Source organism: Acanthisitta chloris, unplaced genomic scaffold (genome assembly GCF_000695815.1).
Source record: "Acanthisitta chloris isolate BGI_N310 unplaced genomic scaffold, ASM69581v1 scaffold4841, whole genome shotgun sequence".
In the NCBI taxonomy this organism is placed as follows: Eukaryota; Metazoa; Chordata; class Aves; order Passeriformes; family Acanthisittidae; genus Acanthisitta; species Acanthisitta chloris.
Window position 1 is genome coordinate 83,679 of NW_008657587.1, and position 17,164 is coordinate 100,842.

General features: G+C 38.8%; 1 protein-coding gene across 1 annotated transcript in view; it reads right to left on the reverse strand.

Annotated features, from left to right (window-relative positions):
* Positions 1-495: 495 nt before the first annotated feature.
* CDH13 (cadherin 13) overlaps positions 496-17,164 on the reverse strand; it is a gene marked incomplete at its 5' end in the record, with an annotated part of 202,264 nt that continues 185,595 nt past the window's right edge. Inside the window, 2 exons of the mRNA XM_009084771.1 lie at positions 496-2,181; positions 16,529-16,744. Coding sequence (XP_009083019.1) covers positions 2,174-2,181; positions 16,529-16,744 — 224 coding nt within the window. The remainder of the gene's footprint in view (positions 2,182-16,528; positions 16,745-17,164) is intronic.

A 17,164-nucleotide genomic window follows, 5' to 3' on the forward strand; every position in this document is an offset into this window, starting at 1 on the left:
AATAATATATTCTTTTAAAAATGCAATTGTTGAGGAGAAAGCAGCAGCATATGGTTATTACAAGGCAAGGGGCAGAGAAAGAGAACTAGAAGCACACCCATGTTAATGCTGAGATCAGGCACTTCCCTGCTGGAATGCCTGCAGCTGCCCACAGCCCACTCCTGATGTCCTTGATCAACAGAGGCTCCCACTGTCCCTGAAGTACCACTTTGGTAACTGGACACGAAGTTTGCTGCAAGAGAAATGGGGTCAGGGGGAGGTTTTGCTTGGTCAGGACTGCAGGAGTTAAGCTGGAAGAGAAAAGCAGTTCCTGTCTGAAGGCAGCTCATATCTTATCAAGAAATCTACAACGTTAGGAAAGCTCACAACACAAACTCATTTTTCCTCTGTCGCTGTTGTTATTACTCCTTTTGATTAAAAAAAAAAAGAAAGAAAAAGACCTGTTTCATATTTGGTACAATACAGGAAGTCAGAGAAAAGCTATTGTACAGCAGATTTTAACCACCAACACACATTTAATATCTAGTGTAGCATTATGGATAAAAACTAAATGTATGTTTGGACTTTTTAATGTTTCCAAAAATCTGTACTATTGAAACATAGACGTGGTGTGGAAGATATGCTCATAATCTCACTGTAGTAAAGATGACATACAGGATGACTCATAAGTACTGTAAAAATGCTAACTAAAGAATGCAGCTGCAAAGTTCTATTGCATAAGGAAGCTTTCTTGTTTAAACTTTAAATAAGCAAGTTTATTAAAATATTCTAAGACACTTACCTTACCCTAGTTACTGGCAAGCTCTAATAAAAGCCACAGTCTGTCACTAGTATACTTTTTTGTGTTAATTTTATAAAAATTTGGTGTGAGCTTTGATGGATCATTTACAATTTATTAACAAGATGATCATCTTCGTACAGTTAGAAGGGTTTGGGGTTTTTTTTTTTGACCTTACATGCTCACAGAATAAAAAAGGATCATATTCATATAGAACAAACACCCTTTTTTCCCATGTCTGCAAACAAGTGTGGTATGTTTACACACACAAAGAAATGCTCTTGTTACTCTTAACTGGAAACTGTGTGTACATGTGTATGTATGTATATATATATTCAAAACTATATATATATGTGTGTTTGTGAGTATATTTATAGAGTTAGGGCATTGATGTTCCTCCGGGCGCTTACGAAGCGGCACAGAGGCTGAGAGAGAGACCAGTGCTCTGAGAAACACTGAGTTTTGCTGTTTGAATCAGCTTCTCACCTGCAGACATCTGCCTGCCTACCTGTGTCAGCAGAGCTGACAAAGACTGAAATGTTGTCAACTGCCCTTGGCAAGAGATTTGAACCCCTTTAGCCCCTCTAAAAATCAGGCTCAGCACTGTGTGTGGTGACCCTCATAGCTGGTCACAGCTGGCTGCTCCTCTCGGATCATAAGCTCCATTTGGGGCATAAGAAGCACAGTTCAGGTCAGGCACAAGCCCAAGGGGCTTGCACATCTTGTTTGCTGAACCTGAGGTATGAGAAGTGCCATGTGAGAGCCCTGGGCCTGCCTGGTTTGTGTTGGCAGAGCAGCTGTGGGAGTGGTGGGATGGCAATGGGCTCTCTCCTCCTGGCCACACTATAAACAGCAAAGACAGTAGGTTTAGCCATGGTAGAACAGGTACAATTCATCTGTGGCTGTATTACTCTGCGTCTCCCTTGCACGCTCCAGATGAATGTTTTATAAAAGCTAAACCTGTGGTATAACTCTTCTCTCTATATAAATATATATATATACATACACTCATACATATACAAATACTAACCCACAGACAAAATATTTTCTGAACAGTTGAATAGCAACAAGTCAACAGATAGAAAAAAATGGAGTCAATCTGTTTTCTGCTCCCCCAAGGTTGGGTTTAGGTGTCATGGTCTTTTAACATTCAGAGAAAATTGGCGTAAACCTTGTGTCTGGCAAGAGGAATCCATTGAGAAAGGGAATTGGGGCAGAGGCTGTCGAACACCAATGGACAGTTGGACAGATTAAGTGAGGTTGCAAATGAAACTGGAGCAACTGAGGCCGAGGAGTGAAGAACAGTAACTGTAAACTGCAATCTTCAGATCTGATGGTTTTTCATCTTCTCGTTGCCATGGCAACTCGGTAGGACAGCTTCAGCTTCAGCAATTCTTACAGACCTAAAGGGTGGGAGATGGGTGTGAGTATTGCCATGAAAATCACAGGATCTAGTAACTGTTTGGGGTTTTTAATTCCCCCAAATCAAATCGCTACACTGCCAGTAATTAAATATCAATTATCTAAGTTCAGGAGCAGTTATTGGTGAAGGCAGAAATCTCCAAGAGGAAAGCCCAAAATGTCACCTGGGGCATTCAGAGACCTTTGTGGCTCAGTTCCAGAAGTTGTAGTGTGGAGGTGTGAGCATAAATCTCGAGGCAGGACCTGATTCTCCCCTTTGACACCTCAATCAGTTATAACAGTTGAAAGAGCACAAGGAAATGCCAGTGAGTCCCTCCCTCATATGCACATACACTGACAAGCAAAGAGCAAACAAAAAATATCTTTAAAAGATAACACATTCATGGTGTCTTATAGCTTGTGAATATACCAGGGAATGAAAGAGCTGGTGTATCACATTAATGTTGCTACAGAAATATAAATCTTAGGTGGATTTTTATTTAAATCAAGTGAAGGTGGCACTACTTGAATACTTTTACCTATTTCAGATGGGAACTTTGATAATATCAAGACAGTAAAGGAGTTCAGAAAAGAAAGTTTAGGAGCAAATGTAACATTAATTGTAAGTAATGTGGCATTTTCTTGCAGTTTTTCTTAGACACTAATAAATTGCAAATATTTGGCTTTACATTAAAACCACATAGGAATAGCAAGAACAGTGTTAGCAAAACACATAGCTAAATTGGCTCTGCCTTCTCTCAGACAAAAAAGACTTCTGGTTGTACATTGGTGTTTTACTGCTCTGGTTTTGGCCACGAGGGAGTTAACTTTATTCACAGCAGCTCATATAGTGCTTGGTTTGGGATTTGTGACCAGAGCAGTGTTGATAACACACCAGTGCTTTATTTATTGCTCAGCAGTGCTTACACAGCATCAAGGTGTTTGCTGTTTCTCCTCGTGCCCCATGAGTGAGCAGCCTGGGGGGGAACAGGAGTTGGGAGGGGACACAGCTGCACCTTGGGATGTTCCACACCATATGGTGTCATACCCTGCTTATAAAACTGGGGAAAAGACACATCAAAACTCACTCAGGAAATGTTACTCTAATATCTGTTGCATTTGTACACTTAAAAGATGTGTTATCAACAATTTTGTCACAAGCACAGACATGTGTAGCACCAACAGGAACACAATGGCCAGTGCTGGATGATGCTTTGTGTCCTTTAATCATTTTTAATTATCTGGTTGTCATTTGGAGCAAATCAGGTTTTATATAATTATCGATAAGGCTGTTTCACTTCAGCTGTTTCATTCTTGTTATTCTTTGAACTGACCTCAATATTGAATTTTTCCAGATGGGCTGTGCAGCAAGGCAGAGGCCCCTGGATGACACACACCTGCCTGTCCTTTACCCTGCAGCACCACCTCAGCTCTGGTACACAAAGGGAAGTGAAGCAAATCAAGCAAGCATGAGAAATCCCTAGAGGGACTGATGGATGGGGTTCATCCAAGTGAGAAGTTTCACTGAGATTTGCAAATAAGATAAAATCTGGAATTGCTTGGATTTTTAGCATGTTGTTTGAAGAAAAGGCCTGGCCACAAAATCAGGATCCAGACTTATATATAGGAGATTGATGGTCATGACTGCCAAAGTGTGGATATATTTGGATTAGAGATTCCAGCTAGGACTAAATTCTTGTAAACAACCTGATCTCTGGGGTAGTGAAAAGAAAGAGTTTGGGACTCTGATCTCACAGACTACCTGAAAAATAGTATTTCCAGATGACAATGAAGTTTAGTGCCATTAAAGGGCATTTGTTCAATCCTGGCTCAAAGGAACTAGCACTAGCTCTTTGGATTGGCAGAGCTACCCTGAATCCTTAGGAGATCCCTTGAGGTCTTCCTGCTAAGGACAGGCATTTGCACATGATGAATGAACAGCAGCTGTGGCACTGAATTTCTGTACAATCCATAGGCTGAAACTTCACCAGAGGAATCTGTCAGCACAAAATTTATAAGTATCACACAAATTCAAGCAGCCACTGAGTGCTTCACCAACAGCTTGTAAATAAAGAGCAGTAGTTATTGATTTATGTGCAGACCTGAAGAAAAGCTTGTATATTTTACATCATATTGACAGACATAACGAACGTTACTACCTTATCATACACGTTGCCTTTCCTGAGTAAATGATGTATAAAAACTTAGTTCTGCTTTAATTATGAATATGCTTTTTCCTGTGCTAGTTTTTCATCTATTAAGGACCAGTTTCTCACTCACAATCTAAATATACTTTTGATCCTCACTGTTACCCCATGTACCTCTCAAGTACCACCCCATTCCTCATCTACCCCTTTCACCTCAAAACTCTGTAGTCCTTGCCTAGACTTTCTTCTGCTGAAATTGCTTCTCAGTTTCATTCTTCTGACCTATCAGCTGCTTTCAACCCATTTAATCACATACATACCTGAAAAGCTGATGTTCCTTTGGCTCCTGTGACTATTCCCTCCTGTCATTTTACCATGATTTCTCTAATCACTTTTCCACCACATCCTTCTTTCTCATTCCCTCCATCCCAGGTTCCTTGGGAAACCTTTCCTCCCTGCTTTAATTTCTTCCCCTTCTCTGTGACACCATTCATATCCATTCAGCAATCACATCAGTGCTGGCAGTTCAGAGACCTTACTTGCTTTTCCATTTAGCCTAAAATGTCAACCTTTAGCTCTGATACCTTTTGGATATTTATCTGACAGCTCTGCACAGCTAAAATTCAGCTCTTAAACCTTTCCCCTAAAGCACTCCCTTCTAGTTGTTCCTTTGATTGCTCAGGACAACACTATCATCCTGCCTCTTGTTCAAGCCTAGAAACAGAAGGAAACCAGAGGAGGTTTTTTTTTTGTCATGGAATCTCCTTTCAGAGCCTGTATATTTAGGTTATGTCAATCTAGAGGATTCTTTTGCACACATTGTCCCAAAGGGCTTTTTCTAGCCATTCAAACAGCGAAATCTCCTACCCAGGTTCTCCTCGGTTAGTAGTTTTGCAGCATCTTTTCTGAGCCCTTGACAAATTGAAGCTCCTGTGTGCTCATATCCTGTCAGTCTTTTGCTGTACAGAGCATTTTCCTAGTCTGCGACTTTGACAAAACCTCTGTAGCTCTGACTCCTTCATGGCCTCTTCCCTCCTACACATGTATTCTTGGATTATCCCTACACAACCTGTTTCTCCTCTCATTCATAGCCCATGATGGCAGCTATCATTGACGTGTTTTCAAAGAAATCTGTGTAATAGGAGGAGCTCCCTGCAAGCTTCCCTAAAATGCTGTCTCCTAACACCTGCTTTTGCTGACACTTCTACAAAACTCTTGGCATTGGCAAAGGCTGCCGAGACTACTGTGAACTCAGCTCAGCCCTTCCACCAGCCCTAACTGAAGTTGTGTTAAAAGAATGATCTTATTCCAAACATTGCCTGGAGGAATAGTAGTTACCCCTCTGCTCATTAGTGATGATTGACCCTTTTGTAAAGGTTGATTGCTGAAGGACTAGTTTTTCCCTTTAAAAATCAGCTTCAGCATTCAAAATTATGGGTTGTAAAATTTCAGTAGATATATTTGGTAAATCAGAATACACAAGATCTAATCTATCTTTATTCTTTCTATTGCACACAAAGTTGATAAAAAATTGCTTCCGTCCTACAGAGAAGTTAGTGTAGCTTTTAGTTTCTGATAAGTCTCTGGTCCATATTTAAAATCTCTGTTTTCCTAACTGGATTTCCAATGTTCATTATTGTTTTCTGTACAGGAATTGTAGTTTTCTTACTTGCTTTTCCTTTTCTTTATTCTCCCCATAAAGAAGGACCAAATGAAAGTTCCAAAAAAACACACAACCTGCCAAACTATGAGACTATACTTCTTATTTGAGCCCCATTTCTAAACAACCTGAAGACTCCTAGTGTTTATGCACTCACTTTAATGGGGTTGTGTTGGTTTAAAATCTTTTTATTTTACCCATTCTTATGTCTTTTATATCATTCATGATTTAAAGTTTGCAGCTGGTAACACAACATAAAAGATATTAGTATTTAAGGAATACCCTGAGCATAAAATGTGCAAACAATATGTGCAGGGAGCACATTTGCTGATCAATGAGAACTATCTCTTTTAGGAACTTAATGCCCTGATAAGCCTGTGCCTGGCGGGTTTAGATCTGCACAATAATGATAATTATACCTAGTAATTATTTTATTTTCTTTTTATTGGCTCTATCTCCATGGCTGGTCTCAGCACTCGAGAATTATTACACACCATGTGTTGCATTAAACTTGATTTCTGTCTACCTACAACAGGTAATCTGCTGCTCAAGGCTGCAGCATGAAAGCCACAAAGGTGGGTGTGCATTGTTGCTCTTACCTGGTCACCCCCAACCTTTCCCTGAAGGTATCTGGGGATGCAAAAGAAGCAGCACTAAGCTAGCACAGCTCTATGTGACTTCTTTCTCCAGAAATCTCTCTCACTCAAGTCTCTAAATGTGATCTTCAACAATTTTATCTCAGAGTTTTCTTCTGCTCTACCTCTTTGACACTTGAGGGATACATTCAGCCACATTCCTTTTGAGATAACAGTCAAACAGTGAGATAGCAGTGGAAAAGGATATTGCTACTTGTTTGCTGTCTGAATTATTGCTATTCTGCTTAATGGGTCTCGGCTAAGAAAGCACAGCATGTTGTCATAAACAGCTGGTGGCTCTTGGCATTAGTGTTTTGGCCTGGGAAGATGATGTTTGCTTTTGCTGGCCAAGAAAACTGACAAACATTCTACATGTTTATCTGGATCTAATGTACTAACAGCATTAGTATTAATAATCATGCTACAGGAATATAGGTCTGAGTATGCAGCTTGTGTAGGGACAGTCACGATTTAGAAACTCAAATGGAGTAAACCCTTCTTTCTACTCGCACTGAAATCTATTGATGTCAACTGTATTTGGAAGGCCAGAAGAGTTGTTGATGTTGGTTGCAAACTCCACAGGATAGACAGAAATTGTCATCTTGACATGGGGTTTTGAATGCTGAACTGGTTTGGAAGAGGTGCAAACCACCCAATACAGACCAAGCATTCATAATATTGACCTGTTCAATGACTACAGCTCCCTGCCTGTTCCACAGTAGGCTAACTCAAGGTTTACTCCTTGTGTTGATCCACACAACAGAAGAAAATGGAGTACAAAATGCATATAATACTTTTAGACAATGATTTCATAATCCTCATCCCAGGAAAATTGTAACTGGTAGCGTGTAACCTCATTCACTATGGTTCAGGTTGCCAAGAGCTCTGATTCCAGCAGAACCCTTCCCACCAGCCAACAGACAATCTTGCTTGCAAAACAACTTCTAATCTCAAAATATGCTTCGGCATTTCCCAGACACTCCAGCTTTCCTGTTGCAGCCTTAGCTTTCTCTGAATATATTTACTTATTAGTGACTCAATTCCCCGCTTATTTTAAAGAAACAAGTCTAAACTGAGTAATTAGAAGCCTTGGAAAGATGTGTTCCTTATGAGACATAAGCTCATGCTTCTACATTGCAGTTAAAACCTCATAAAGATTAAAGGCATTCAAGTTTCACGCTGACCCTCTGTACAGGGATGAGCTTTACCCAAGATGCATTCACCCTCTAATTCCTATTAAAATAAGAGAGCTAACACAGCTGGAGTTTGGAGTTCAGCTCATGCATGCTCCATTTCTTTCAATTACCCTTTCATCAGAAATATTACATTAATCTTGCATAATTAAAAGTCTACATAACATCATGGACTTTATTGAAACCTCAGTAATGCTAAAGAGGTAATGCAAAAATGAGAGAAGTGATCAGAACTGTGTTTCTGATTAAGCAGCTAATCAACATCCAGGTACTTCTTTCCTGGATTTACCATCTATGAAAGGTCATTAATTAGATACACAATTATTAGTTTAGCCTTCATGTAGAACTTAGAAAAACATAAATGATTTTTTCATGTGCATCACTGGATGGTTTGTCATGGGTAGTTCTCAACACCAGAAGTTTTACAGTGTTTGCAGCATGTGCCTATAAATTATATTTCACTCCATATCTCACAGAATCTGAAAGACTGACACAGATATCCCCAGACAGATAACATGTGTCCTCATCCTGCAATTAAGGAATTTGAGGTTAGTATAGTCAGAGCAGTAGATCTGCCTGTGACTAGAGCAAACTGGGGATCTCACTGGGCAGTAATACCTTGTGGAAAGGTTTATAAGGTAGACAGCAGTAAATGAGTTTATCCTGAAAATTTGCAGCTAATAACATCATATATAATTTGTTTCTCATTTATGTGAGAAATGATTTCGAAGTTCTTAATGATAGCAAAACCACTGTGTGCATTAGTACTGTGTGTGTGAAATGAGCATCTCATAATTCCACTCAAGGCTTCAGTAGGCTCTCATATATAAATGTCAATATTTAACTTCAGGAACAGAAATGCTGGCATGTGCTCTGCCATTGGCCAAAATTGGCAAGACAGTGGAGAAACATGCCAATCCAAACTAATCAGCTTGCACAGGGGAGCAAGTTGCCCAGGCTGAAGCCATTTTCAAGGGCTACCTGTTTGACACCAGCAGATGATATTTCAAAGAGTGATTTTCACACAGCTAACTTATTTATTATATTCTAAGAGTATAGTGGAAGAGAAGCAGTGCTGATGTGTGCCAAAATGCTCCTCTGACTCCTGGCAAGGGCCCGGCTCACTGCTGAATCCTCATTTCTGCTTCTCCTCTTCCTTGTCATGTACCCACAAATACTCACTCTGTAATGAGCTGTTCCTAAGAAGTGCATAAAGTAAGCACGATCCAAGAGAAAAGTTGCTCAGATGAAGTAAAATTCTAACTCTGCTTGCTTAGAAATTCAGAAACATGTACTACCCAGCCCAGTGCACTGCTACATCTATCAAATAAAGCATCTTCTAATAAAATTCCTCTTCACTAGGGATATGAAGTACCTTACTGAGGGTTGAGGTAGTTTCTAGGGTAGAGCAGCTAAGATGTCCTAGAATAATATTGTTTTAGATTGATATGCACGTCAACTGGATACTTTGCCAAAGCAATGTCACCTTCATTTAACCATTAGGGAATAAATGCTTCCTTCATTTTCCAGTTCCTTCAAAACTAAACAATTGCAGAGGTGGCTGCCTGCATCCTGGATGTATATTTTCTCATGCTCTAATCTGATAAATTTAGCTGAACGATTGAAAATATTCAGCAAGTGAAATGAATAACTGCAGGTTTGAAAGAGCAGCACTGAACAAGGCTCCTGATTTTTCATATTCATGCTGAAAATGAAATGCATCAAATGTACCAGCTAGCCAAGCTTTGAGAGGAGTGGGTAACTGCTCAGGCAGTCAGGTCTCATCTTCTCCAGCAGCACAGCTTAGTTTACAATCAGTTTTGAATAAGTAAAACATGAACATAAGTAGCATAGACACTTTCAGATCTGTAGGTATAGACTAATCCCAGCTTGAAATACTAAAAGAATCATCTGAAGAAATTCTTATTAAGTAAGAATAAAAATGAGAGGAAAACATTATGTTTAGAAGCCATGGAGAAGGGAAATTGAATTAGAAAAGTGCCAGGTTTGGCTATGTTGACATCAACCTGCCTGTTTCAATTTTTTTTTGACAACTACTCCTAAACATGACATACCCACATTAAGCATATGGCTAAGGTAAGGCTTTGGTAGTCTGAAATGCTCTAAACATCCATGACCCTTTAAAGGACTTTGTAAGTACCCACTGTGTAGCAGAGAAGTAAAAGAAACATCATCAAACCTTTAGGCACAACAAATCTCCTCCATTCATCTTTAATATTACATCTAAAGCTGAATAGCAAACTGTCCACATTGAGTTGTTTGGATGTTGTAGAGTGGGGAAATATCCAAGGACAGAGACAGTGAAAAGAAACAAACATCCCATGGTGTATTGTGACCATTAATGACAGAAAAAATACTTAAACTGGTCATTTATTCAGTTCTAGTTTGAAGTCATAGGCCACTCCAGAACAATTCAGCTGATAACTATCTGAAGTTCCATATTTATGTGACTTTAAGAGGTTGTTCAGAAAAGACATACAAAATATTGTATATCAACAGTTACTGTGGAGTACTGTTGAGAAAATGAAAACATAAAAATGTTCATTTGAATTCACAGCCCTGAATGGTCTATCAAACCAATCTCTTTGAATGTCCATTTCGTGCCTACAGAATGACCATCAGGAACAATATTGCAGCTCTTAGGGATGGAGCTCTATTTGTTAGTAACATTTTTCTCCTTTGCATTCCAAACACATATCTTCTAAGCTGTTGTATTTTTTCATGTTTGTACTTCTGCAACGTGTTGGATGGTTTAAAATGTTTGTAAAATGCCATTTCCCACCTAATTGACTCAATAAAATGTAATATCATTAAGTACATTTTAAATATGCTGATGTACAATTTGGAGGTATTTCTATTTGTCATGTCTGTATGACTAGGTATATAAACATCCTGTGTCCAATTATGGACATCCATATGGACTTCTGTGCCATTTCAAGCCCCATTAACTTTAGGTGTGCTCCCAAAGCCAACTGCACAATACACTGCAGGACTGAGTAAACCTGCAGAGAAATCAGAAGAATGGACATAGCTCTGTGTTAAAAGTGAGAGTCAAATCAAGACTGGCTCAAATTAAATGCAATTCCTTAATCCCCAAACCATCCTTTCCTTACTAGAGTCTAATCAACCAAAACATTTAAAGAGATAACTACCAAGGGTATTTTTTTCATATGGGCATTGAGAAAGCATCTATAGCACTGATCATTTAGCAGGAACAACAGTAATGTTAATAAGGATGAAAGCATCTATAACAAAGATAATAAGCATTAAGAGCAATAGTGGATATTGCTGCTGTTATTATTGGTTTCAGCAGGTGAGATTTTTATCACTGGAACTCACTGAATGTCAGTAATCTCCAATTATTTGGGCAGCATCATTCAGCTGCTACTTTAAATACCTACATGGTATGTGCTCTAATTCAATCAATCAAGGAATGGTTTGGGTTGGAAAGGACCTTAAAGCTCATCTCATTCCACCCCCTGCCATGGGCAGGGACACCTCCCACTAGGCCAAATAGCTCCAAGCCCCATCCAACCTGGCCTGGAACAGTTCCAGGGTTGGAGCAGCCACAGCTTCTCTGAGCAACCTGTGCCAGTGCCTCACCACTGTCACAGGGAAGAATTTTTCCTAATATCTAGTCTAACCCTACTCTCTGTCAGTTAATAACCATTCCCCCTTGTCCTGTCACTACATGTCCTTGAGAATAGACTCTCTACGTAACTCAAATTAGAGTGGTGCAAAAACAAATAAACAAAAGAAACCACCTCAACAAATGACTTAGCACAGCAAAACTCCCCCCCATCTTGGTAGTTTTTGAAATTCTAGCCAATATAGGGATATTTTACTTCTCAGAAATGGGAAAAGTTTTCTTGAAATCTTTCCTAGTCTTGTTAAATAAACTATTTTTTTTAATAAAAAATACCACTTCTCTGAAAAGTAGAAAATTGCTGTAGAAGGTTAAAATGTGCTAAGACAACTTAAAAGGTAAAGCCCCCGTGCCCCTCCACCAAGCAAGGAAACAAACAAGTATTGTTACTAGCAAATTCACCTATTTGGAACAGCTCCTCTGAAGCTTCCTCTTTGAAACTGTGTGAAACAAGGCTGAACTTTTTTCTTGTGAAAAACAAAAATTCTACTGTAAAAACTGCAAAATATATATACTACCTGATAGTCTAAAACTAAGCCAAATAAATAACTCACACTAAAGGCTGAAAACTGCAAATCTGCAGGTAAGAAATCCGCACATGGAAAGAGCAATGACCTTAAAGGTCTATTCCATTTGAAACCTGCTATGATTTGTCTTAGTCTGATGCCATTCAGGAATGTATTGCTTCACTCTTCAGCCATTTGATGTTCCTGCCAAATCACATCGGATATACAAGAGATACAGATGCTGCTGTTTCTTTGAAAAATGAACTAGCTGAAAGATAACATTGCAGCATTAACTCAGGCTGTCCAGGTTAAGGTAAATTCAAAGCCACCAGTTTAATAGAATGTGATTTTTTTAGTAATGGTTTAATAACAAATACATAATTTTAATGGGGGAAAAAGTGTATTTTCTCTATTGGCCCTGTAGCTGCATTCCTCAACTCAGAAAAACATTATGGTGAGAGACAGCAGGCATTAAACAGGCAAAGTTTGCAGAAATTAATAAGAAATTGAATTCAAGGGTATCTCTAAGGCTTCTTTGCAATCACAGTACAGACATCTGTGCGAGTCTCTGCTTTTTGACACACCTGAGGCCTTTCACCCTCAGTTTAACAAATTAATTCCAATGTAAAGACCTGCAGCTTATTTAATTTCTTCATGACAGTATTTTCCCCCCAGTCTCACACCTCACTTTCTGTTCAGAATAATGGAATACTTCACTTGTTTAAGTTCAAGCCAACTTAGAACTTTGTAGTCCACTGGCCATGAGAACATACAGTTTCTTATCAACAGCTGACATTCAACTAAGATACTAAATTGGGTTTTTTCCAATGTGAAGTGTTTTCTAACAAGGGATTTCAAGTAAAATATTACTGACATGATTCTTGTGCCTTTGGTGGTTCTCTCAGTCCCTTCGTTCCACACAGTTGAATCTAACTTGGTCTTTTATGTTGGCAGAATATAAAAGGAAATATGAGACGCAATTATAATTTCTATGACTACGCAATTAAGTGAAAGTTACTATAAAATAAAAAGTTCAGAATTCAAATACTCCTTTAAATAATAATCATCATATAAATAATTAGTAATTGATCTGAAGCCTAGTTCTGCCAGCTAGAGTAGTTTTCCTCAGTCTCCACAGGGCCTGGGGCAGTTTTTGTCCCTGACTTCATTAGGACAATACACACAGATTTGGTTTTATCTTGGTCTTTTACTATTTAGCTTGTTTTGGTTTCCCTCTGCCTCCATCCCTCATCCTTATGGAATTAGCCCCTCTCTTACTAAAAATGTTCAGGAGCCTTCCAGAGGGAGCCTGTTTATAATTCCACTGGGGTCAAGCACATCACTTTTGTTACATTAATTCTGAACAGAGCTATTTCAGCTGTGTCAGTTCAAAACACGAGATGACTGAGACAATAAGGGACAACATGGACAACCCCAGACCCAGCAACAGACATACTGCATGACATGCTTTCTCTTTCTCTCACTTCTTTTCATCCTCAAGGAACACATTTCTGTAGTCCTCCCTGACTAGGAATCAAGATCTCTTTTTTGATCTGTTCTTTTACCTTGATCTTAATTACTAAATTCTAAAATATATCTGTACATTTTGGTCCTGTGTTATCTCTACTAATGGCTAGGGAAAAGCTGACAGAGGATGAGATGCCACTACATTAGGTCTCATCTTAAACATGGTGTCTGCATTAATGACAAGTGACACAATATTTTTTCCAGTATTTGTTGCCATTAACCATTGCAACTTTGGAAAGTCCTCCACCTGTCCACTACACATCTTTCCAGCTTGATTTCAGACCTTCCCAGTGGAAATTAGTCAGGTTAATCACAAAATATGCAAAGATGCTCCTTTTTTTCCCCAATCAACCCTGTATTCACCATCTTTTAATTGCACCAGCACCTTATTGTTGTGTTAAACCAGCAATCTGCCCATATACTTCAGCAATTTTTTATTTCTGGCTAACAAGAACTCCTAAATTTTGCTTGTTCCAAGTATATCTACCTTTCCAAGGGCTCCTGGGCAACTCTGCAGTCTGTATCCCATTATCCCTCAATATACCAAGCACAGTAGGAAAGCTACAGAATAGGAGAAACTGCTGCTTTTTGCATGTATTACAGTTTTAATCAGGCTCTTCACTTCTATGCTCAGATACTCCAGAAATCTGCCACATCTGACTTCTTCCATGATTTATGAAGGAGGCACATATTCTAAATATAGATAATAATTGTGCCATTTAAATGATAATACCAAGATGTTTTCTGTAGGGAAGATATTCATGCAGGGCACTTTCACCATGAGCAGCTCTTCCACAGGACTATCCAGCCTCACACCAGATGTCAAATACAAAAAGAAATACTCTGGCATGAATAACAAAGTTCATTTGACTGAAGGATTTACCTCCTAGGAACAAGAGCCTCATAAAACATAAACATTGGGAGCAAAGTGAGCCACGTAAGGGTTTTTGCTAAAATTAAACCCATAACTTGCCACTAGAAATGGGACTTTTCATCTGTTCAATAAGCACTAAAGTTCTCTTTGTTTTTATGGCATCGTAATCTTTGATTACTCTGATAAATATTTGGACTATACAAAACATTGCAATGGAACTAATCACAGTTGTAAAAAAACCAACACCCTGTGTGTGAAAATGAATTGAGAAAACAATGATACCAGCACATTTTAGAGAAGTTCAAGTACAAACCCACATCATTTTAACTGGCTCCCAGCCCCATTCTTTTTATGTTTCCATGTAGTCATTTACACCTGAGGAAAATGGGTATGAAAGTTGTTATGCTTGTTAGGTTTGCACAAGCACAGTTAGGTAACAGTGCCAGGGATGGAATACCAACCATGGAACACCCTTCAGATGCCAGGGACTACATTCTGGCCACAGCTGAACCACAGAAGGTCTGTAGCCAAGAGCAGCAACTCAAGAAGTATTTTCCAACACCTTGAACTGACTCTATAATTCAATGTAAGCAAAATGATCAGACTTCTTGGGGGGCTAGAAAAAAAACACATAAATATAGCAACTTTCTAAAGTAAAAAGCTTTTCTTTACCTTGTTGTATTCTGAGCAGATGCATTAATGTAAATAAAGTTCAAGAGCAAATCATGTCAGCTAAGAAAGTAATTGCAGTGGTGAAAGTCATGCCTAGTATAGCAGCAGCAACATTTATGAAGTGGTAACAAGAATATATTTGAATCAATGAGCTGCATATTTATATCACTGGTGTGATAGTGTCACATACTGTCAAATAGTCTTAACATATTACTTCTACCAGCTGAAGTTTGCTTTTGGTTCCAGCAGACTGAACCCAGAATAGCTGAAGCAAAGCCAATGCAGATACTTTAGATGTCACTGATTGAAACTAAGAACATGAATTTGCACTTAGCATTTATATAGTCCTTTTCATCTTCAAAGAGCATCACAAACAGTAGCTAGTGCTAGTTCTCTCACAACGACCTTCATGCTAACCTTTTGGGATAAGGGTAGTGTACAATCAGAAAAACACAGACAGGATGTGTAATCAAGCATACACCAAATCTCAGATGTGTAAGTGATCTCTGCCTTGACCTCTATCTTTGCCTCGTGGTAGATTTTACTTCATGGAGCCTTTCCCTGTGGCTCAGGTATTAAGCCAACATAAAGTGCATTTTACTAATATAAAATGATGGCAATAGTCCTTGAATAACAGATTTACTATCACAGATATAGGGTACAGTTTTGTTTTTTTTAACAGATAAGGAACTCATAATAACACTGCATTAAAATTTTGCTGGTATAGGACAAGCTGTCACAGGACAAGCCAGGGACACATCTAGGTTAGATAGTGAGATTCCATAGCTTTGAATTCCTACTCTTCAGGGATTCTGAGATTATTTTTCTTTACTTCTTCCAATTCAAGTAAGGAATTTTGTAAATCTCTATGGAAAGCTTTCTGGAAAGCAGCAGAAGCTTCCCTTACAGGTCAGTTCTCTCTGCCCTCCAACCCAGAGTGGCAATTTGATTATCAATTCTGGTGGTTCTAAGCCCAAAATCTCGAATAAGTTCCTCAGATTTCAGTCACTTGCTCACTTTGTGCAGAGGAATATATTGAAGCAGACAGTCCTCATTTTCCTGGTGACCCAGAACAGCTACTGTTACATGAACACCTTTAATCTCCTGTTTCTGGCTTTGAATTGAATTCAAGTGAGGAGAGATGAAAGCAAGTGTCTCACAAATCTGCTACTACAGCTGGTACTTCTCAGTTTATCATATCCTTGCTCTAATTCTCTTTGATTCTTCTTAAAATTATTGCTTCTATTTCTTAATTTGACAACTAAGCGTTCATTGCTATTTTTTGACTATGAAAAAATCCTCCCCCACCTTTCTTATAGCTATTCCCTCAGGAAAAAAAGAACCCAAACTTACTTCATTATCATATCAATGTATGAATTTAACTTCTCCCTTGGTAGGTTTTCTCATGCAGAGAGCAAATGAGCAGATAAACAATACTTCATTACTTACAGTTCAGCAAAAGACTTACAAAATAAACTGAGGAGTGAAAGGAGGATTAGGGTCAGGCTGATATGAAGAGCATCACTCGCACTGCAGTCCATTTTGGATTTCTTGCAGGTACACACTTGTAATTTCAGTTCTGTGTTGTTAGTCAGAGGTGGTTTTCCAGAATCTGTCACTGAGATTGGGATGTTGTAATTGGCCTTTTTCAGGTTTTGAAGCAGGATGACCTGGGCATGAGTACCTGCCAAGGGGGAGGGGAGAATTAGCCAAATGGTGGTTGTTTGGGAGGGAAGAGGAATCTGTGAACAATATCAGACATGCCTAAGTTAGTTGTGGAAATTAAGAAGGAAATGAGAACATGCTAAGAAAAAAGATAAAAGAATTGAATTGGAGGTAAGGAGAGGCAGTACAGAAATTTTTCATGGGCTGAAAGCTAATTGCAAACTTAATCCAAACCACATCAAAATTAAGACTTTTAAGAGGCCCTTTTGTTGAAATACATCATTTGGTCTGCAAATTATTGGCAGAAATTGCCTGTGAAAACTAACATACTAATGAAATGCTAAGGCATGTCACCCTCAAAGCAAGAAGAGGAAAGAATATATTTACTTGCCAAAGGAAAAAATGTCACTTCTTGCAACGAAGTATGGGCAAAGCTGCT